Raw genomic sequence first — 22,372 nt, 5'->3', positions numbered from 1 at the left:
TGCTTCAAAGAATAAGCTCCGCTCCGATCAAGTCGTGGAGCTGAGGAGGTGAATATGAGGAGACTATATGCGATAGGTGAGTCACAGCGGCGTGACAAGGGAGAGATGATAAATGTTGTTGCGAGCAAAATTGCGAAATCGTGTCCATCCAAGGTAAACAGGGTAGTACATGGAAACAACAGTTTGTGAATGGGAAAGAGAGCTGCGATAGTTGGCGTGGAAGGTTCGAGGGCAACGATACCTTCAAACAGCCATTGGAAGGAAAGTGAAATGAAGCCTCAATTCTTCACGTTGTTTAATGATATTGTATTTGGTTTCCTTGTTTTACAATTGTTATACACTCAGCAACGCCGTAACTGGTTGTCCCTAACGTTCCGCAGCAGGTAAATCCCGTTCCCTTTAGTCGTTCCTCTTATGCGAACTTGCCGCGCCCTCCTTCTGCATGCCCTCGCACCCAGTCAACTTTCCAGCCCACTCTTCGGCCTTTCCATATCCCTGGTTCGGATCCCTCTTCTCACCGGCCTTTTTCAGGGCTTCGAGAGCAGCTGCTTTATCCTGCGCTCCCGATGCGGACCAGGCTTGCGAGCCGCTAATACTGCCAATGGTTGCCTGTAAGAGAAGAAATTGTGGTTAGCAGATGATGATACAAGTCGAAGAGTGAATATAGTAGGTTTGCAATGATCGAATCCATACCTCTCCGACGCCTTTGATATACTGCGCATGAGCACCCATCAAGCCCGCCTCACCCTGCTGCTGCTGGCTGTTATTGTTGTTGTTGTTGCCGCCCTCCATGATTGCAATTGTAGTATAATATCTGGGTCTAGGGTATGTAATTGAATTGGTATGATTTGGCTTTGAACGGCGATGGAATTTGGTGCAATTCTCAGCTTTACTGTTGTAGATGGTATCTTTGTAGTGCTCGGAGCAGCTGGAAGAACAAAAGACGTCTGTCCTCGATTTATACCGCCCGTCCCAACCTCTAGATTACAAGCGATGACATACAAGCTTTCGATGGCTTCCTTGTCAATGACATCAGATCGGCTCCCCGCAGATCGAGCTCGAGTCCCGAAGCCTCCCAAAACAGCAATGAGGTACGTACCCGAGTAGGCTTTAAACACCTGTGGGTCCCACCACTCAATGCAGCATCTGATTGGCTCGAGAGCTCCAAAAGAGCCACCATGTCCAGATCGTTGCCCATTAATTGAATTTGGGTCCCAGTGCATTGTCATCAGACCACCACAGAAACAAACATCCAGCTTGCTTTTGCTTATATTTTGGCCATTCGACCCAGCAGCAAACCTCTTCTTTCTCAACTCGACACTCCTCATTCAAATCACTACGAAGAGAGAGAGGCGAAAATGTTTGCAGGTCTCCAGAACCCGCGGAATTTCGCCGCCCAGCTCATGAACTTTGGGCTGGTGCTGTCCACAGCATTCATGGTGCGTTGCTGCGCTGATCCCTCGCAGACCCCTTCTGATATGGGAAATGAAGCTAACTGATTGCTGGATAATAGATGTGGAAGGGCCTCTCCATCGTCTCTGATTCTCCCTCTCCCATCGTCGTCGTTCTTAGTGGTAGCATGGAGCCGGCATTCCAACGAGGCGATCTGCTCTTGCTCTGGAACCGCGAACTGATTAGCGAAACTTCGGTCGGCGAAATTGTTGTCTACAACGTAAAGGATAAGGATATTCCCATTGTTCATCGAGTCGTGCGGAAATTCGGTCATGGGTAGGTAAAGCCTTGCCGTCGACATTGTCCTGTTTACTAACACCTTTACTAGCGACAAGGCAAAGTTTCTTACAAAGGGAGACAACAACGTGGCAGACGACACTGAGCTTTTTGCCAAGGGCCAAGACTACCTGGAGCGCACCGACATCATCGGCAGCGTGATTGCGTATGTACCTTTTGTCGGCTATGTCACCATCCTGCTGTCGGAATATCCATGGTTGAAAACGGTAATGCTGGGCATAATGGGCCTCATGGTGGTGTTACAACGGGAATAAAATATGATGCCCAATATATGGCGAATTTAAAGAAGTGTTGGACTGCAGTCAAGATGCAAAGGATAAACGGTATGCTAGCCATTTGCGATATTCTTGTGACGGGTGCTAAAGATTTCCCAGGCAGCTCCGGGCCCAAAGTGGCATGGATATCAATAGAGTGATAGATTTTGAGGCCACCTATGCTTTGATGATTCGGCAATGGGGAATGTCGGCTCGACTGATAAAGCCATTCTCTAGGTTCACGATGCGCCCCTTCATGCCCTATACGAGGTTTGGGGCACGAGAGATCGTCTCGAGAACCTTGAAAATGGCTTTGGCATCCGAGCTGGCACTTCCAATTGCCCTGCCCCGTTGTACAGACTCGAGACTGATGTGCGACGAGGAGGATGAGGAGATTTGCTCACATCAGCGTTTTGCCTTGAGCCATGGCGGCTGGTGACACTGGCCTGTTCTTTTTCGGCATACTCCCAAAGCAGAGAGACTCCATAATTGCTGAATGCCGCCTCTTTAGCTGCACAGCCTAGAAGCATGTTAGCTGCGGTTAATAGCAGCGCTTGGCTACAGGAGTCGCTTCATGGATGTGGATCCTCCTCGCCACCATTTATCGTGCATTTTTTTTTTTAAACACATGGGGCCTTGGCCCAATTTCCCCGTTGCTCAGCCGTGCCGCTGCCTTTAATAGCCTGGGCGCGCCGGCCCTCGCTTTGATGTTGGTTGATTCCCATTTCTTCTCGTAGTCATTCGCTTTGTCGTTCGTTTTCGCAGCGCAAATCTCGCCGCCCAAATCTGGGATATACACTCGCTTTTGTAACGCTTTTGGTTACAGCCCGTCGTTTCGTTTTGCACGCCCTTCGTTTCACTGCGCTTTTACTCGATAGTTGATTTTGCCCGTCTGAGGAGATTTGCGTCGCTTCTATACACCAGCACGTACTCTATTTATCCTTCTTTGCAGCTCTTTGCCAGTTCAACTCTTAATTTCTGTCACCAACCTCGAAACATTTGTCGTCATGGCTTCTCAAGAGACTCCCCAAGTCACCGAAAAGACTGCGGCGCCTGTTGCAATGCCCGCCCCGACACATTCTCTTCCCCAAGAGCTGGTTGCTGCTGGATACCAGCCATATTACCAACCCTACCCGGGCCAGCAACCCGTATTGCCACTTCCGGAGGAGACGAAGAAGGCTGCGTTCACGAGAGTGGGATTCCATGGTGCTGGTGTTCTTCTGGGCGCCATTGGCTTGGGCCTCTCGTTGGCGTCTCTGCAGAATGGCAACATCAGCGGTGCCATTGCTGCAGCCCCTTCTGTATGCTTATCCCCTTATTTCACGACTTGCTTGGATAACCCTGACTTACACACTACAGGCCGGTATTGCTATGCTGTGGAGTCTTGCTGAAGTGATTACGAGAGCTGTTCGGAAATTCAAAAAGGGTATTCACCCTGGCGCACACGTCGGCATGTGCCTCATCCTCTGGATGCTTTCCAGCATCATGGGCGGCATTCTCTGCACATACGTGGCTCTGAACCCCTACCAAGATGATGATGAAGACTGCGGCACCTATACTTACTCCGACAGCAACGGGAACCTGCACACAGTAAGTGGCAGTGACAGCTGTGATCCATACAGGGACACCTATCCCCGTGGCAAGGTTCTCGGTGCTGCCGTCATCACCTGTCTCATCTTTGGGCTGTACTTTGGCCTCTTCATCGACGCTTGCATCAACACCCACCGACGCAATGTCGCCGCCAGACGTCCCATCATGATGATTGCACAGCCGCAAAACTGGCCTGCTGCTACTCAGGGATGGCAACCGATGCAGAACGATGCTTCTACCGAGGCTGTCCAGATGCAGCCTCCTGCCGCCACCCAGGGGCCTGCGATTAGGGAGTTTTACGCTCCGGCGTAAAGGGAAGAGAAGCTAGTTTGAGAAGCGAGACAAGAGATGGAACGGTTATGTATTGGGACTTTTGTTTTTTTTGAGCTTATTGGTGATATGATTATACGAAGAGCGTTGGCCGTGGCTGGCCGCAACTTAGATCACGTATACCTCTCTAATGATACTTAATAACCTTGGGCAACCAGCCTGAAACTGAAATCGTCGTCTTTCATCTCTGACTCTTGTCTTATCAGCCGGGAGTCACTACTTTAATTTTTCTCTTCAGCCCGATGGGGGCCTTTGCTGCCTATTCCCTAGGAAACCCTTGCAAAACGACTCCATCCGAGACCCTCCCCTCAGACCATGGCAAGATTAAGCTACCCCTGGCTCCTTTCCAGAACAGGCAACGGCCGAATCCAGCGGTCTCTGACCATCTGGACATTAACCAGCCAATAGGGTCTCAAGCAGCGCCATTCGCACCAATCAGGTTCAAAGGCAGTACCCAAAACTTGCGTATTACAGGGGTTCTTGTGCGTGTAAGTAGTCTAGCTAGATAACTGACTGCATGCCGTTCATGCGGTAATGGTAGCATCTTGTGTCAGACGAAAAAGACGGCAGTTAGTGCAGTGCGCCCAGTTTTCGCTCTCGCTGTTTACTAGTATTTAGCGAGATGCCGGTTTTGCTAGGGAAGGGCTGAGTTGTAGTCTAGTGGCCTACCTAGTGAGGAAGCTCGTATGCAGAGTAACGAACTACTGTATGTCGTGAGACGGAGTTGTCAGCTTTTCCTCTCTTTCCTTTCTTTCTTCTTTCTCTCTTTATGCCATTGTGAGGGCTTCTGTGTGGTGTTTTTGCGCTTTTTATTTGTTTCATTCTTTTTAAAGGTATAGAAGTTGTTTGTGTATACTTGTTGGGAGGATTTTGTGCTTTGTCGCGCGTGTTGTCGAAAAGGGCGACGCATTCGAACGTTTTGAAACTCGAAATTTGATCGTTCCGCCTTTTCGAATCGAGAAACAGTAAATCGAATTGACCAACGCACCACCATCACCTTTTCGTCAAAACTCTTTGCGACAACATCATCGAAATACCCTCACTTCTTTATTCTCATCCAATTACCGCGCACAATGTCTTCCTCTACTGAAAAATCACCTCCTCCCCCAGAGGCGCAACAACACCAGGAATCAGAATCGCAGCAGACTGTCCCTCCTCCCGCCATCACGATGCAGCAGCAGCAACCGGGGTTCCAGCCGTACATTTACGCCGCGACAAACGCACCTCAAGTGTCGTACGTTCCCTATCCAGGACCGATACCGACTTTTGACGACCTGGAGCCGGTCTTGATCAAGCCCTGGGAAATCACCAAGACTGTATTCCACGTTTTGTCTTTCGTTCTCGCGGCGGCGGGAATTGGATTGGGATTTAGCAGTCTCAATTTCACTTACTTTGCTTACACTGTTGTCATATCCGCTGCTCCTCCTGTAAGCCAGCCATCCTCTCTCCTCTTTCAAAGCTTTCATAACAAGAAACTGACACAAAATAGTGCATCATCGCCCTCCTCTGGTCCCTCGTCGAACTCATCGTCCGCGGCGCCCGCAAATTCCAAAAACACGGCATCCACCCCGGCGCCCACATCGCCCTCTCCCTCATCATCTTCCTCGTCGCCACAGTCCTCACCTCCCTCTTCGGCCCCTGGTTCCAAGACTCCTGGGGCGCCGAGTTCAGCACCCAGTCCTGCGGCAACCAATGGAACTCTACCACACAAACGGTCGTCTGGACATGTACCGACGACGACGACGATTACGCCGCGAAACACATGTTTGCGCATGAGAGGAGCGTTTCGATTGCTGTGGCGGTGGTTACGTATTTGATTGCGGCGATTCATTTTACGTTGTTTGTGGGTGCGTGTGTGGATACGTCGAGGGTGAATGCTGCTGCTTCGAGGCCGATTTATGTTATTGCGCAGCCGCAGATGCTGCAGCAGAGATGGCAGATGATTCCACAGGATCCTATTCCTATGCAGGCTCCGGCTCCGGTTCAGGAGCCTGTAGCGGATCGGGATGTGGTTCCTGCAGAGAGTGAGAAAAGGACCTGGAGGAATAAACGCAAGGGGAAGGGCAAGGGCAAGGAGCCTGCTTTGAATAACATTGAGGAGCAGAACGAGGCCGGTGGTGCGCAATCATGAGTTGGTTCGGGATGTCATCTCAGAGGAATAATGTCGGTGGAAGAGTGATTTTGTTCTTTTGTTCTGTTTTTGAAAGAACTAATAAGGCGTTGGTTGTGCTCAGCATGTTGAATATACCCCCCAGTTTATAATGTACAAGTCTCATGGATAGAAGCACATGATTTTATGTTATTTTATTTATTTACAATACAGAAGTGATCTTTATCTACATTGCCCAGCCGGGCTAGTCCCAGCTTATTTATGACTTCTAGCTGCGATTGATCACTCGGTCTGTCAAGCAGCCTTGTTAAAACGTAGTGTTTGTTCACAGCTAGGAAGCGCACCTTTGAACTAGCTCTTGAACCCAAAACAAAACACAACAACCACAAAGCCCACGGCGCGAGAACAGGTCACGGAACCGTTTGATCTAGCCGCTGTAATCTCGTTCTCCCATGGACGAGGCCACTGTCTTGGCCAGGAGTCATGTTCAACTGTCTTGTCTTTATACCCTAGCTACGAGAAATATTCCTCTTTTATATCAAAGAGTGGAGTCAAGCTCGAGTTAGTTGCTAATCCTAAGTAGCTATCAACTGATCATGGACCGATCAAATCTTCCTATCAAAATGGCATTTCTAGGACATCCGAGCAAGACCGAGTACCACGCTGTCGGCACAACTGGATTTGCGAACACTACCAAAGTTTATGGTTCAATAAGCTGCTTTATTAATTCTAGGTGGATTGTATAAGCATTGAACTGGGTGATTAGTAGTTTTATTGCCATTACTCGGCCTAGATTGCCTTTATTTCATTGTAAGCAGTTAATAATGCGGCAGGCTGTTGGTAGCTTCAAGCGTCGGAAAATGTACGTGAAGTCGGGAAACGCATACAAAGTCGGAAAATGAAGATGAAGTCGGAAAACTTGCATAAATGTAGGCGGTGTTTGTAAAGTAAAGGAATATATATGAAGAAGAGGATCATTGCTCGTATTTGAGTGAAGAATAAATTAAGTCAATATAGCAAAGACAAACAGTGCTTTACTTGCTTGTATCTCACTCAATTGAATCATTCATCATGTCAATCAGATACGCCAAAGATCAGCCTGCAGGCTTTACTAATTATATTAAAAACGTTGCCGTTATCGGTGTAAGACCTATAATAGTCTCATTCTTCATGTCACTACATATCCACTAATGGAATTTCCAGGCCGGAGGTGAAGTTGGCAAGCCTATTGCCACTGAGCTACTTAAAACTGGAAAATATAACGTTACCGCTATTACTCGTTTCGATAGCAAAACTAGCCTTCCTACACTGGTCAACGTTATTCGCGTCAACTACGATGATGAGCAAACCCTTATAGACGCGCTCAAGGGTCAACAATTTATTTTCATCACTCTTGCTGCAACAGCCGCTCGAGATACGCAGGCCAAAATTATCACTGCAGCAGCCAAAGCCGGCGTATCGTGGGTTATGCCTAACTCATACGCCCCCGATTTCGCTAATAAGGCGTTAATGACGGACATCATGATCGGTCCTGCTGCTGAAGCTGGTGTTGCCAGTGTGGAACAAGCCGGCATGTCTTGGATTTACATGACTTGCGGCTTTTGGTATGAGTTTTCTCTCTCTGTCGGTAGCCCATGGTGTGGCTTTGATATATTGGACAAGAAGGTTACGTTCTACGATGACGGTAACACGCGGATTAACATGTCAACATGGGAGCAATGCGGCAGGGCTGCGGCACAACTCCTTAGCCTAAAAGAACTACCAGATGACGAAATGGATCAGTCGCCAACAATCTCTCAATGGCGGAATAAGATCCTGTATATCTCTAGTTTCCTGGCCTCGCAACGAGATATGCTCGATAGCTTACACCGGGTAATGGGTACGACTGATGACGACTGGCAGATAGACCACGAGCCAACGGATACCCGATATAAGCGAGGGCTGCAAATCCTACAGTCTGGTAACATTGAGGGCTTTGGCATGGCCATGTTTGCACGTACATATTTCCCCAATGGTGATGGTAACTACGAGGCTAAATACGGCTTGGCTAATAAGGAGCTTGGGTTACCAAAGGAGAATTTCGATGAAGCTACAAAACTTGCAGTTAAGATGGCTGAGGCAGGATTTGGGAATAGTTGGAAAGAGATTAACGGAGGTGCTGCTAAATGAATGAAATTTAGAATTGCTTCCGAGAAACAAAGCTCTTCATATATTACTGGTCCTACATGTTATTAAATGACATCTATTAAATATAGCAATCCTCCATACTAGATCTCAAAGAGAAGAGTGATGAAGACAAAGAGGCCATTGAATAGTATTTTAGCTACTATCCTGCAGCGAGGTATATGACAAAGACGGCATATATCTCTGAAAGGCTACATAAGGAAAAGAGATATTCCCTTCTTCTTATATTCCTTTGTAAGTCACGAAGTTTTGATGCTCTCTGCAGCTATCCGACTGCATGGCTTCTAACACAATTACATCAGCAAAACTAATAAATTATATCGAACAAGTCGTTCATATAGAAACACATCATAGATACTAGTAATTAATACAGTAATGTCCTGCAAAGCCTTTATGAAACAGGAATACTATGTCCATGCTATCAATCCATACAACTAAATCAACAATAAAAACAATATGAAAATATAAAACACCCAATAAAAAACCTTCCATGCATTCCCTCCATCGCCAAATTCCTGAATCACGGGTATCCCATCCCATCCCATCCCATCCTCCCAAAGCCCACATGCATGTCTCTCCCTTTTGATATCTAGGTCGTGGCATCGTCATTTTTCCAATTACACTGCAATATAAAAAGAAGGCAGTTGTTTTCAAAAAATCATGTCCAGAAGAAAATATGAACAGCGCAGGGAAACAAATGCCTGCAAATTTGCTCCAAATCTAAACATCATCCGGCTCATCCCAGCGCCTGGCCACCAATCTGCGCACCTTCTTGGGACTTCTAGGCCCATTGGCACCACCCACGTCGCTGCTAATCTTGATGCGTTCAAACTTGCGGCTGATACTCGTCACGCTGTCATGCTTGGGCGTCCCGCTGCCGCTGGGAAGCACAAAGTCCTCGCGCTCTTCCAGGGGCTTCCGCTTGCTCGGACTGCGGTTTGAAAGCTCCCTCTTGAGGATCATGTTTTCGCGTCGCAGCCGCTCGACCTCTTGGGTAAGGTTCTCTACCAAGACGTTTTCCTTGTCAAAGTCTTCTTCAAAGCCCGTGTCCAGGCCGCGCTCCAAGATGTCCACCTTGCGGTCCCAGTGCTCCTCATGCCGCTCCTTTTCGATCTGCATGGATGCTTTGAAGCGAGCCAGTTCCATAGCAAGACGCTGCTCGAATTCAAGCGCACACTCCTCTCGAACGGCGGCCTCCATGTCAATCATTCGATCCTCCGTACTAAGGAGGTGAGCCTCGGCTATAATACGGGCCTCGCTCTGCACTTCGATTTCCTGACGGAGTTGCTCAATTTCCTCGCTCATTCTGGCAATTTCCAGCGCGGCAATCTCCATGGTCACTCTCTCGTCGGTGGCTTTAACAGGCGAAAAATGGCTTCTCATAGATCCAAAGCCGGCATTGCCAAACGGCCTGGTGTGATGCGTGGAAACCGTGGGACTTGGTGCAAGCGTATTGGCCGTAAATGATGGCGCACGGGGAACAGTGACTTCTCGAGCAAGAGCGCTGTAGCGAAGAATCTGGGATGTTGCATTGAAGTCGCCTAGAGGATCAGCCGTAACAATCATGACGCCTCGCTGGGGGTTTCGGCGCGGAGTGTGAGAGTAGGATCCTGCCGCGGATGGGAACGAGTTGGAGAAGAGGATCTCGGTAAGTTTGCATTGTCTGTAAGGGACAACATTGGCCTGACGCAGAGTTAGAAATTGTTCCCATTTGGTTTCGGCTGTAGATGGATCAACTTACTCTGCCAGCGCTGACCTCGCTCTGGCTTTGGAGACACTGGCCAAGATACATGAGGCTCTCGTTAATCTTTCCTGCTTCTGCTAGTGTTGCGCCCTGAGTCTTTGCATCCCTCGCCCTCTCACTACCCGCGAGGTCAACAACGGTAAGCTTGCTCCCAGTCCATGAGTTGTTCTGCCAACCAAATGACCTCTTCTTGACTTCGAAGCAGAAGAAGCCATGACTCCTGCTCGAGACACTGTTGCTCCCCGTACCAGCCACTCGCCTTTCCTGCAGGCCTGCCTCAAGCACCAAGAGGGCCTCTCGAACATCGGTACAGACTACCTTGCGAAGACCAGCAACTACTTTGCGATCAGGGGATAGTTCGGTAGGTTTAAACAACAGGGGTCGGCGGTAGTCTTTGTTAGCGGCGGATTTGCTGGCGGGGGTGAGAAGGTCGTAGATGCGGTCGTTGTGAACTTCGTACATGGATACGATGACGGCGTACTCGGCGGCGGGATCGCAGGGCACTACAAAGTCGCTAACATCCGGGGAATAGGGAAGCGAGTTGAGCAAAGTTGAATTTCGGCGTAGGGTTCGTCGTTGACTCGAAAACGTACTTTCGCCCTTTATGTTCTGTTTAGCTGTTGTCTTGAGGCGACTGGCGGCGGTTAAAGACATGAATGGCCGCTCCAGTGCCCGCTTGGGCGACGGAATTCTGGCCGCTGTGTTGGATCTGCTGATTCCCAGAGACGGTTGCGCCGAGCAACTCTATTGCCCTTTGCTATGCAGCGTCTCCTCAGCTTCACTGACAGGCCTGACACTTTTCGGGCTTGACATTGCTGAATCGGGAAAGGAGCCAGGCATTTGCTGAACTCTTCGCGGAACTTTACTGGGAGTGGATGTCTTGATCGACGAGAGGGTTGACTGGGTTCGTACCATCATGGGCGTGGTTGATCTTGAGCCGCCGGAACCACGGTATGTCCCCTGCGGTATATCTCCATTCATGCCATCGAGAAAGTAGGGTGCCGTGACGAGGGTAGATTCGGAGGCATCGCAGGCTTGGAGCGAGTCGAGAGTTGGCGACTGGGCGGATTCGACCATGTTGTCGCTAATTGATCGGAAGATGACGTCCACGGCCAGTTGAGTGAGGCCTCGCTGGTTACGGCTGCCAAGGATCGTATGCGTCTGCCGCCAGGTTAGATGGACAAGGACGCATAGCATAGCGTTTGCATCTCCCGCTACCGTCTGCGTACCTTGCCTGAGCCCGTGACACCAAGCGTGGCCACGACAGCATCTGTTCCATCGCCGCCATGGGGCGCCAGCACGCCCTCGATCAGAGACGGGGCATCCGTGCAGTGGAAGACGTCGAGCTGGCTGGCGTCCTCTTCAAACACCTGCGTGAAGCCAAACCGTTCGATGGCCCTTCGTCGATCCGGTGGTGGGTTGAGCGTGATGTGGGACGGATGCAGGTTGTCTGCAGCGGCTTCGACGTCAAGGATGCGCTCCGTCTGCAGCGCTCCTGGATACGGGGGTCGCAGTCGGAGATAGACGTTGAAGAGGTTTTGGGATTTGGATGCGAGCTCCATGGCGATGTGACGGCGAATGCAGCCGGATCGATCCCGTGTTGAGACGAAAAGCAAAAAGCAAGAAAAAAAGAGAAAATGATACTGGAGGCGCTGGATGCTGGATGCTGGTTAGACGTGAATCAAATCAATCTAGTGATGCATTGGATCCCAGGGGTCAGGATTATTCTTGTATGCGCTGCTCCACTGTTTATCCTGTCAACGGCTTTTAGGGGATTCTGCTGGCCCGGCAACGCCCAAGCAAGCGCGAGTCCCAGCATCCACTTAGAGTACAGTACAGTAGACGCGCGGGTGAAGCCGTCCATCCACTGCCGGACTTTAGCCTATGGATGTGCTGTCAGCCACCAGCCACCAGCCCCAGAGTCAAGCCTCACAATCCTCAGACTGCCTGATAGGCCTAGAGTGCCCTGTAACCTAATCTTTTCGGTCCCGAAGCGGCGCAGCAGGACACTGTAAGCTCCCGTCCCCCCATCTGGCAGCCTGATCCACCCCCTCATTTTCGCAATCTAGGACTTTCATCCTCTCTCACTCACTCATGCATGTGCTGCAACAACTCAGCCATCAACACTCATTTCACTCCTCATCATTTCATCCAGAACATGCTGGAATCTTCTTCTATCTCTCATCAAATGCCTCATTCATTTATTTTTCCATCTCCTGAAACGACAAGATCCTTCAAAGGGCGCGCGACATTGTCCAGTCGGCTTCTCGCCCATGATGCTCGTCATTAGGCAGACTCAGCAGCCGCTGGCTTGGATTGGATAATGGTGCCTAGCGTTTGAGGAACCATGTCCTTTCAAGACACCTGACCACCAAAGTTGGCTGGGCTGCAGCTCATTCTGAGCCTTTCTTTGCTTTTCGCCACTCTTCTACTTCAGCAAGGGCGATAAGAGATGCGTTCATTACTATTACTCAAGTCTGAAAATGGTTACAGGTCGCTGCGCGAAACACAAAGATTCCCTCGGTCACGTCACTCAACAAAAACGCCATACGCCATATGCCATTGTCCACTGTCGTCATTCACAGATTGCCTTTCCGCGCACCTTTTTTTCTTCTTCTTCTCAAGTCACAATTCTGTCGCCCTGTCTACTGCTTGAACCTCATTCGCTCAATGTATGCAATTGCGTACTCCACTATCGATAGTCAGTATGCACCACTCAAGTGACGGGATTGACCCCCCCGAAGTGGCTTACATTGAGTGTCCATCTTCTCATGTCCTGCCATATGCCACGTTTCATTGATTCTGCCCTCCTCTTGAATGCAACAAGGACAGAATTCATAGTGGGTTGGCATGGGCGAGAGCTCGGGCATGGGCAACAGCCGATCCCGTGGTGTGCTGGGAGCATTGGATCTGGTTGATCTCCTGCTCTGAGCAATCTCTTCCTTGTCGTAAGGGTCTTCAGCAAAAAGTTCTTGCTGTGGCACTACGATTGGATCGCACCAAGCGCCAAACCCCCGGAGGTCGCGACTTCTCTCTGCTCTGGAGGCACTGGAGAAAGACTCTACCTGACCACGACGATACCGATGAGACTCATCTGGGGGAGGGGAGGGGAGATGGTGTTTTCTGGACTTTCTGGGCTCTCTAGCCAAGTCCTGGCTTCTGACACCTCTTGAGGATACTGATGGCTGAACTAGGACGGAATCGAGTTCACGTGACGAACGATGTGATGAGGAGTGTTGATCAACGGCTTCATACTCTTCAGAGTAACGTGAATGCTTCGCTGAATGGCCTGAGCGGTATTCTCTGTGGCTCTTGTGCGGCATGAGATCCTCAAAGGCGGCGTTGTGGATTCGAGGCTCCATTCTGCTGAGCCGGGCCCTTCTGGTGTCGGCCCTGTGATAGTCGAGACTCATGACACGCTCCCTGGGGGGACTCAGCGACATCATGTCCATGTTGATGGAGCTCATGGTTCTCTCAATGATGCAGGATATGATGCTGGCAGTTTCTTTGAGTTGGTGTTATCCTTAGTTGCATCGGCACCCAGTGGTAGGTAGGGGGGAGGCGACGATGAGGTGTTGGACGAAAGCTAACAGGGGGATGATGTATAGGGGGATGCAACAGCAAGACTCGGTGAGATCAAACTCTCAAAGATGTTTTGCTCTTGTTTTCTGATGAAGTTTGAGTTGTCGGGTGTGAAGAGGGGAGAGTAATGGGGAGGAGGGTAGTTGGGACGGGCCGGCTTTTATACCCTTGGGACGCCGAGGAGGCCCCCCTCGCTGTCAGCCAATGAGGGCCCTCTACCTGACACTACCTCCCCCGACCTACCTCATCCTCCTGACAACTCTGCACATGCTACCCTTTGTCATCACCCTCATCAACTCGCATCAACTCCCCAGACATGCTGGCTTTGCATTATTTGGACTATTCCCGTCGTCAGCCATCACTTCCCCCGAGATGCATACACACATATACACACATACACTTACATGACACTCTCTTGGGTAACTGACCGTCGCTGGCATCAAGACTCAGTTCATCAAGGATGAGGGTGCCAAGAGAGAGTCCTGCCCTCGAAAACATTGTTTTACATGCTTTCTCATTCCATGCAGGCATGCATGCCTTTTTTTCAAGTCACCGTCGTGCCGTTTGGCCAGGGGGCATTTCCTACCATCTCCCACCCAAAGTCCTAGGAACTCTGCTGTGCTACGTCGCTAGCTTACGACGCAGCCTTACAATTTCCTTCCTCCATTGGCCAATTGCGGTCGAATTTCACCCATTGTCATTATCGCTGGTGCTGTCGAATTGATATTCCTCAGTTGCTCTAAAGGGGCCATGGCCGAAAGCCTGCCACCGCTTAGAAGCAATGAGGCCTTTTCTCCCTCTTGCATAACAACACATACCCTGACACCACCCATTTGGCTAGCCCTATGCCGTCGACTTCAATCCAATCAAACAATTGCCTCTGTTGTCATCGCTTGTAATTCATGTTCTGGACCATCGATCCATGGTCGTCGTCGCCCTGCCCCGTGTAAGTGCATCGTAGACTCGTAGTACCAGGACAGCATCATCAAATTGGATTATTTTTCATCTTCATCACACTCTACATTAACTACACAATTAATTCAATTGATTCTACAACTACTAAATGAGATATCTCTGCGAAAACATGTCGTCGTTGTCCAAGGTCAAGTTGCCATGAGGTCCTCCAACTCGCTGAGTCATCACAATGTGGCTGAGTCATCACTGCAGCCCTGTGACTTAGTCATCCACTCTATCCAACCAATAGCGCGACCCGCCCGCGACGCATCCACGCAGCCATGGTCCATTTCCATCCGTATTTATCGGCATTGGTCCCGAAAATAGCGAAGGAAGGATTCTTTGCGCCCCCCATCCGATGCTTCCAGGCGAAGGTCTGGGCGCTTAAAAAAATATTGGGCTCAAAAAAACAAGTTTTGTTACAGAAAAAGTGAGGCTCTTTTTGTCTTTTTGCGGAGGCCTGCAGCGTATTTCGTATAAAACCGGGGAGCAGGGTAGGGAAGAAAATAAGACGGGCACGGCACGGCAGTTTGGGATTGCGCCCCAGCTACGGCTAATTCAGGGAAATATGCCTGTGCTAGCGATTTTCTGGGGGTGGATCCAGTGCGAGGGCGAGCCACATTGTGGCGGAAGGTGAGCGCGTGCCTGGATGGAAAATTGGATTTGTATGGCTGACGCGCTGGGGACGGAGAGTTTTGTGCGCTGTACGTACCTTGAGGGAGCTCACTCACTCACTCACTCTGTTTGCTTGAGTTGTTGCTGCTGTTTTTGATACGTGAAGTAGAGAGAAGGGATAATTTACTAGATCCCTTCATTTATTGTTTTACTTTTTTTTGTTTTTATTATATTCCCTCTTTAAGCCAACAACAGATTAGACATGCCTCCACGGAAGCGCATCAGAGATGAAGGCGAGGCAGCTGAGCCAGTGGCTAAGCGACGCTCGTCACGACAAGCGGCAGCATCAATTAAAAAAGCCGAGGAAAAGGAACAAATTACGCCAGAAGTGAAGAAAGCCGCTGCTCCAACCAAGAAGCGTGCTGCTACTGCAAAGGAAACCAAGAGCGTCATCAAATCAGCAGACGACAAGAAGAAAGCTGCTAAAAAGGACAGCAAGAAGACCAATGCAAAGAATGAAGATGATGAAAAGGCATCATCAGGTAGTGACAAAGCGACACGCGCCGTCTCTGAAGACCCGGACATTGACTCCATCCCGGCAACGAACCCAGATGCACCGCGTCACGACGGCGAGTGGTATTGGCTGATGAAGGCCGAGCCGGAGACGCGATTTGAGAATGGCATTGACGTCAGGTTCTCGATTGATGATTTGCGGGCAAAGGAGAAGCCTGAAGGATGGGATGGTGAGTTTATTCAAGAGACTTCTGGCAGCAGGATGGCATATGATGCTGATTGAAGTGTGATAGGAATAAGAGCGTATGCGGCGCGCAATCACATGAGGAACATGAATCAGGGCGATAAAGCCTTCTTCTACCACTCCAACTGCAAAGAACCCGGCATCGCAGGCATCATGGAGATTGTCAAGGAGTTTTCCGAAGACAGCAAGTCTACTCTTCACCCTTTTCATCACTTTTCATACAAGGGAACTAACGCAATCTCACCAGGAAGCGCTCGTCGCCCAGGAACGCCCTACTACGACCCGCAATCCTCAAAGGACAATGTCCGCTGGAGCCTGGTCCACGTCGAGTTCAGAAAGAAGTTTGCCGTGCCGATTGGCCTCAAGGAGCTGCGCGAGCTGGGCAAGCCGGGGGGTCCGTTGGAGAACATGCAGATGCTGAAGCAGGGCCGGTTGAGCGTGAGCAGAGTCAGTGCGGAGGAGTGGAAGGCGCTCTGTGAGATTGCGGATAAGAAGGCGGAGGAGGCTGGACTGAAGCACGAGACGACCAAGTTGACCAAATGAGCCTGAAGTTGGGGTGGGAGCTTTGGTGAAAGGGGGATTGAGAGAAAGGGGGTTGAATGCTTAATGGAGGATGAGCTGTAAAGATAAAAAGTGCGGCGGCCAAGTCAGAGCTTTTGGCCGTCTTTTCAGGTTGCTCATGACGATGATTGTACGTTCTCGTAAGTGATGATATGCTGAGCAACGCTGTTTGTATTTTTCTTCTCCTTTGCAGCTGTAACATTACCTTAATACGAAGAAATTTCACAAAAGATTACGAGTTGCCTCTCTCCGATAATGACGAATACGCCTACACCTTTTCGTCTTTCAGACCCCGAAGTGAAAGAAGTAAAGAGAAAAGGAAAAAGAGGATATTTGCGTGGCGCGTATCCCACGGACGATGCGTCTCCTCTCCGAACATAGCCCCTCTTTCAGATATAGTTGCACAGGATTGTTTTAACCTCACCAGAGTTGGTCATACGCATATTTAGACTGCCGCGAAATAAGCCGGATCAGGTTGCGCTTGGTTGCACGGGGTCGGGTGCAGTCGGCTCCTCCCTCGCTGAAGAGGAAGCAGAGGTTGAGAGATGGCAAAAGCACGCAAGAGGGCAGTCCGTTGGATCGTCTGAATAGCTTCATCCGATGGCTGGCCCTCTGCGTGGGGTTCCGGAGCCCCTCACGGTACTTGTGTGTTTGTCTGACTTGAATGGTTGATGGGTTGCACGTACGGTAGTTAGTTAAGCGTGAGTGGCCAGCGGCTTCATGTGCGATACTTGACGACGTCATGTTGCTCCATGTGTTGACCGAAGCCGGCCGCGACGAGGGAGGCAATGAGAATCTGGATGGGGGAGCCATGTTCAGGTCGAAGCAAGGAGACGGACTCGTATATTCAGTGAGCCTGAATGGGTCAAGTGATGGAGGCGCCATTGGGCATCAAAGCTATGATTGGGCGACGATTTGCTTTCAACAACGTAGTCTCCCATCGGTGGCTCGCTCTTCAGCTTTGACTATTGGTCCAAAGCCTCCATAGTCCAAGAACCAGATCGGTCGATGGTCAAGCAAAAACACAGGTAGTCAAGGCCTTCGCCCTGGGAGCACTCTCGGCAAGGCTGGCCTCCCAGCCTGTCGGAACCGATATGCCATCGAGATCCAAAATTTCTTAGCTGAACATCCGGGAGATCTTGCTCTAGATATAGTCCACCAGATTTGTGTTCGAGCAGCAAGGGCAGATTCCTCGATGACAGCCCAAATAGTCGATGAAGCTTCGCGTCATCACTCTCAGCATCGGTCTTTGTCGTTGGGATCGAGCATCTCGTTGGGATATGCGCCGATGTTTTCCTTTTACCCCAGCCTTGTTCGACCTCGGTTAGGGTATCGCATATCTTTTCTGTTATTCGTTCTCCCGTTCAGTTAGCTCTTAGGTTACTCAAATTCCAAAGTTTGACGTCGGATGGGTGTGTCCAAAATCCATCCTCCATTGTTTGAGTGGCCAATGAAGGGCCACCGCATCTGCGCCTCAAACTCCGCAGGTAACTTCGTTGCAACTTGTGTCACTTAGACACACAGTTTCGCCTGGCCCGACTTCAGTGTGTGAGCTTGCAAGAGAAAAGAGCAATCAAGGCAGTTTATTCATGACGTCCACGTGGTAGGCAACTGCTGCCGGCAAGAGAGCAGATAGCGAAGATTTGATAATTCAACGCCGTTTATGGCTGCGAGCAGTGCTATATCAACACCCTTGATAGACAAGTAGTGTGATTTCAGGTAGCTCACCGAGGTTTGGGCTACAACCGGCTGCATATCCGTCATGGCGGATGGCCCAATGGCCTAGGTGTGACAGCAGCACGAAACTACCTAGACTGATAGATGGGCAAATGGAATCTCTTTCAAAACCTCGTATATGGTATGCTCTCTCCGCCACTGATACCGCTTGTCCGGACATGACCGGCCCGCTAGCTTCATGTACAGGACAGTTGAATATCGAGGCGGTCAGTATGATATGAGTTCCTAAGAGGTCTGTTCATTTTGTACACACTGTGAGCGTTCTCATTTCAGCGCTTCAATGAGAACTGGGCAGATCCAGTAGCTTGCTTGGGTTGCCTTGTTGCGTTCTGCATCGCTCGTCACTCGGCTTTTTCTTCCAAGAAATTATCCTTGTTAGCTTCATACTTCACCCTTTGCTATCTCAGACCGCCCCAAATTCGTTCAATCGTTCAACAGCAGGTCATACAAACCCATCCACGAGGCCCCGCAATTCCCAAAACCACAAGAGAATCATTGTTGCACAGAATTTGGGTGAGCATACGTGGTTGGGAATTGCCTCTTGACGAGGCAGAACCTTGGCCACCACATGGAACGAAAGATAGCTGCGCTTGGAAAGGTGTAATGAGCTTAGTGGTAGCTTTGGGTAACCTCGCGCAGAGATGCGTAAATGGCGGTCGGGTGTTGAGTTGAAGCATCCAAAGCCCTCACAGTGGATGTTGATGTTCCAAATGGTTTATATTCGCTCTCACCCTCCCTCTGCGGCCTTCGTATTGTTGTGAAGTTGAACAGTTCAAGAGACGACATCATAGAGTTCACCGGGAACAAGACAGCTTCTCCATAAGCCCCCATAATACAATTTCCCTCAAAGAGAAGATGGCGGTCGTCAAGGTCGCAAATAAGGGTGTAGACGTAGCCCGTCACCTCCTCCCCAAGGCGCGCGCCGCGTCAACAGCAGCAGCGATTGCGCAAACAGCCGCAAGACATGGCATGCCCCCAGGCTTCACAGCCAAAGTCGGTAGGCTGGAAACCTTTACCCTTCCCGAAAAAGTCTCGGGGTCTGTATCCGACAAGGCCATAGCAGATGCCATGATTGGCGCCTGGCGCAGAGATGGCATTCTCCAAATTGGCATGTCCAAGTCACAGCAGAGATTATACCAAGCCGCCAATGCCGCAAGTAGGCGCTTCTTCGCCCAGCCACATGCACTGAAGCAGGCCTGTGTAGACGACATGAGCTACTCAGGATATATTGCCTCCGGTGAGGAGATCACAGACGGTATTGCCGACTACTCAGAAATCTTCACCGTAACCAAAGACCTTCCGCACACCGATGAACGGGTCGCCCGAGGCTGGCCATGCCATGGACCATGCCCGTGGCTGGACCAGCACATGAAAGCAATCATGACCAAATACATGAATGATTTGGCTGAATCTGGAGAGAAGCTCCTGCAGCTGATCGAAATGGGGTTGGATATCCCCACAGGATCTCTAACGAGATACACAAACGATGGGTGGCACCACATGCGTGTCTTGAGGTAAGTAGCCATGGTATCCCCCGTCTTGGTTGAGATAGCGTGGCCGTTACTGATCAGGCAACACAATAGATTTCCGCAAAATGACAGGACGAATGGCAAAGGCAAAAAGGGGCGAGGTATTGGCTCCCATACTGATTATGGCTTGCTTGTCATTGCAGCTCAAGATGACGTTGGAGGTATGGAGTTTTCCCCGTACACCTGTCGATCTGCAAGTCTAACGAGACATGCTCCAGGGCTCTTTGTCCGGCCACCGCATGAAAACGAACGATTTTCCAACTGGGAAAAAAGCTCAGCTGGACTACGGGAAAACGAGGCCGGATGGGTGTACGTGCCTCCGGTTGCTGGGACATTCACAGTCTTTCCAGGTAAGGTTCCCAAACGAACTTGTTCAAGAAATCGTAGCTCACGAATTCTGCTTCAGGCGATATGATGCAGTACATGACCAACAATGTTCTGCAGTCAACACCGCACAAGGTCGGGCTCAACGTCCGTGAACGGTTCGCATTTGCGTACTTTCACGAGCCCAACTTTCGATCCGTCATACGGCCGCTGCCGGGTTACAATGCCGGACAGTCGCCAATTGAAGGAATCCATTACGGCACGCATTTCACAAACATGTTTCTAAGGAATTACCCCGACCGCGTCACCACTGCTCGGCTTCAAGAGGAGGGTCGGTATCGGCTACTTGAGTCGAAGGAGCTTCGGGGCGGCGATGACGTACTGTAAAATGGTGTGTGTCACGTTAGCTGGATGATTGGTTGGCGCATTTGCTTTTCACTGTTGTCCATATAGCAAGCAATTGATACCTCTAGTGTTTTCAATATAGCTGAAAGTTTGAGTCTTTAGAAATACCTGGCGGCGCGTACTCGTATATGTCTCTCGGCTTGGTGCCGCTGAGTTGCACTAGATGCGGTAGACGGCTCATCGAATGCAACCTGGCCCCATATTAGTGCGCCAAAAGCTACGGGATATCAGATGCAGGATACGATCTGAACTTTACTTGAACATACCCGTATAGTCTCCTCGAATTCTTATCTGAAGATTCAAGATGTCGACAATAAAACGTTTCGGGGAACCGGGTAAATGAAAATAAGCATGACGTTGTATTGGCAATTCGCCCACAGACAAGTCCTCTGTTGACGAATTTTTTGGTTGCATCAAGGATCCGACAGCCTCTCGAGTAACGGCAGAAAGGCTCGGAGATGTGTGTCAAGTCTCGCCTCGCTTCTTTCGATTTCCGAGTCAGATAGCGGCAGTTAACATGAGGCATAGCGCTGTCATCACTGCTCAAAGGACATGTTACAATTGCTAACCCGCTCGATGCAGCAGCTAGTCAGTTGCGGGCATTGCGAACCGTTCAAGACCAACAAGGCCCGGCTTGTCAATGGGCGCCAGCGGGCATGCATGAGCCAATGATGGAACAAATATGATATCCTCGACATGGCGCAGGGAATAGTCAAAAGCCTTGACCCCTCACCGCATGTTGATTCAAACGAATCTTGGCGGCAATTGGTGCACTGACACTACCGACATGGTGTTCTTGTCAAGGCACGACACATAACGTTGGTAATACTGTCACTTTTCTGCAAGGTGGCAATGCAACATGCCACTCTAGCTCTGCAACTGTCGTGCCAGGCCCGCATCAAAGAATTACTACTGTTTGTGCAGTAGAGGAATTGCTGAATTCGCACTCCATACAGGTTCTCACATAGCTTTCGCCCGACTGATGAGAGACCGGACTTTCTCCTCAAGCCTGGACGAACCGAGTCAGTTTACAACAATTGACCTGGCACACCGAAATGCTTGTCCATCTCTCACATCTTCTTTGCAGCTCCAACCTGGCAAATGCTGGGATCCAAGCGGCACCCACCGCGCCTATCCGAGCATGCCTGTAGACCAGGACCAGGGAGGCCGTGCGGGTCTGGGGCCCGCCGTTGGGCGTAGACGAAGGGCTAGTAGTGACTAGGTGGTGCAGTATGAGCCGTCGATATAAAACTGAAGTTCTAGGTCGAAACAGCAGATGCCCTTCTCTCGGGCTGTTGTCTCTGGTCGAGTTGTAAGTCGTGTCTCTCGGTGTATTCAGTGCAAGGCGAAACCAAAAAAACAACAGAGTTTGGGGCGATCTTAGGCAGTCGCTGATACGCCACGTGCCACTGACCTTGTGCCTGCTCGCCTTATCGGGTTCGTACTCGTATCGTTCGGTCCTAGGGCCAAAAAAAAAAGGCCAAAAAGGGCCCCGCATAAAAGAAACAACCACCCGAACACACTACAGGAATAATTTCAATTTCATCATCCACCAATTTTTCGGACCAACCATAGTAACACTGGACAAATCAGATCTCGCGATTCCGCTCCCGCTTGGCTCTGATTTGGCAACAAGCACATTCAGCGCCCCACGATCAACAAACTGGAGTCGTTTTAGGCCAAGCGCTGCCAGGCCGCAACCCCAAATTTATTACCTGATTAGGTGGCCCGTTTTGGAGACTTAATTTGCACCGGTTCCTATCAGCGTCCTCCGGGGCTCTTTTGCCATCAGGGGAGCTTCAGTGGCCGATATTTTTCCCTGCTCGCCGCTACTTTTTTCTCTCGACGTTAAAGAAAGGGGGACGCTGCCCGCTTCATTCTTTTCTTCTCCCCATCCGCGTCCTGGAGGCAGACTAGGCGTTGTGGCTGAGCTGTTCTGACGCCTTC

At 50.1% G+C, this 22,372-nt stretch overlaps 9 protein-coding genes across 9 annotated transcripts; 6 read left to right on the top strand and 3 right to left on the bottom strand.

Moving 5' to 3' along the window:
* Positions 1-399: 399 nt before the first annotated feature.
* T069G_07559 (uncharacterized protein) lies at positions 400-792 on the bottom strand (the record flags this gene model as incomplete). Its single annotated transcript, XM_056174769.1, has 2 exons — positions 400-609; positions 694-792. The coding sequence occupies 2 exons, from the start codon at positions 790-792 to the stop codon at positions 400-402; spliced, it is 309 nt and encodes a 102-aa protein (XP_056028348.1).
* Positions 793-1,358: 566 nt separating this feature from the next.
* On the top strand, positions 1,359-2,003 carry T069G_07558 (peptidase s24-like domain-containing protein; the record flags this gene model as incomplete). The annotated part of the gene is made up of 3 exons (XM_056174768.1): positions 1,359-1,439; positions 1,514-1,728; positions 1,781-2,003. The coding sequence occupies 3 exons, from the start codon at positions 1,359-1,361 to the stop codon at positions 2,001-2,003; spliced, it is 519 nt and encodes a 172-aa protein (XP_056028347.1).
* Positions 2,004-3,010: 1,007 nt separating this feature from the next.
* Positions 3,011-3,905, top strand: T069G_07557 (uncharacterized protein; the record flags this gene model as incomplete). Its single annotated transcript, XM_056174767.1, has 2 exons — positions 3,011-3,304; positions 3,363-3,905. The coding sequence occupies 2 exons, from the start codon at positions 3,011-3,013 to the stop codon at positions 3,903-3,905; spliced, it is 837 nt and encodes a 278-aa protein (XP_056028346.1).
* A 1,091-nt stretch (positions 3,906-4,996) lies between these two features.
* On the top strand, positions 4,997-6,054 carry T069G_07556 (uncharacterized protein; the record flags this gene model as incomplete). The annotated part of the gene is made up of 2 exons (XM_056174766.1): positions 4,997-5,350; positions 5,413-6,054. 2 exons carry the CDS (start codon positions 4,997-4,999, stop codon positions 6,052-6,054), a joined length of 996 nt encoding a protein of 331 aa, XP_056028345.1.
* A 1,050-nt stretch (positions 6,055-7,104) lies between these two features.
* T069G_07555 (nmrA-like family domain-containing protein) lies at positions 7,105-8,202 on the top strand (the record flags this gene model as incomplete). Its single annotated transcript, XM_056174765.1, has 2 exons — positions 7,105-7,176; positions 7,237-8,202. The coding sequence occupies 2 exons, from the start codon at positions 7,105-7,107 to the stop codon at positions 8,200-8,202; spliced, it is 1,038 nt and encodes a 345-aa protein (XP_056028344.1).
* A 735-nt stretch (positions 8,203-8,937) lies between these two features.
* On the bottom strand, positions 8,938-11,523 carry T069G_07554 (kinesin motor domain-containing protein; the record flags this gene model as incomplete). The annotated part of the gene is made up of 4 exons (XM_056174764.1): positions 8,938-9,900; positions 9,959-10,705; positions 10,748-11,122; positions 11,191-11,523. The coding sequence occupies 4 exons, from the start codon at positions 11,521-11,523 to the stop codon at positions 8,938-8,940; spliced, it is 2,418 nt and encodes an 805-aa protein (XP_056028343.1).
* A 1,083-nt stretch (positions 11,524-12,606) lies between these two features.
* T069G_07553 (uncharacterized protein) lies at positions 12,607-13,428 on the bottom strand (the record flags this gene model as incomplete). Its single annotated transcript, XM_056174763.1, has 2 exons — positions 12,607-12,653; positions 12,714-13,428. 2 exons carry the CDS (start codon positions 13,426-13,428, stop codon positions 12,607-12,609), a joined length of 762 nt encoding a protein of 253 aa, XP_056028342.1.
* Positions 13,429-15,374: 1,946 nt separating this feature from the next.
* On the top strand, positions 15,375-16,412 carry T069G_07552 (EVE domain-containing protein; the record flags this gene model as incomplete). Its single annotated transcript, XM_056174762.1, has 4 exons — positions 15,375-15,654; positions 15,724-15,855; positions 15,919-16,053; positions 16,117-16,412. 4 exons carry the CDS (start codon positions 15,375-15,377, stop codon positions 16,410-16,412), a joined length of 843 nt encoding a protein of 280 aa, XP_056028341.1.
* Positions 16,413-19,022: 2,610 nt separating this feature from the next.
* Positions 19,023-20,407, top strand: T069G_07551 (2OG-Fe(II) oxygenase superfamily domain-containing protein; the record flags this gene model as incomplete). Its single annotated transcript, XM_056174761.1, has 4 exons — positions 19,023-19,681; positions 19,751-19,857; positions 19,915-20,046; positions 20,103-20,407. 4 exons carry the CDS (start codon positions 19,023-19,025, stop codon positions 20,405-20,407), a joined length of 1,203 nt encoding a protein of 400 aa, XP_056028340.1.
* Positions 20,408-22,372: the final 1,965 nt, after the last annotated feature.

The sequence above is a fragment of the Trichoderma breve genome, chromosome 4 (assembly GCF_028502605.1).
Source record: "Trichoderma breve strain T069 chromosome 4, whole genome shotgun sequence".
NCBI lineage: Eukaryota > Fungi > Ascomycota > Sordariomycetes > Hypocreales > Hypocreaceae > Trichoderma > Trichoderma breve.
The sequence above is the reverse complement of the archived record's forward strand: the minus strand, read 5'-3'. Positions and strand labels throughout refer to the sequence as shown.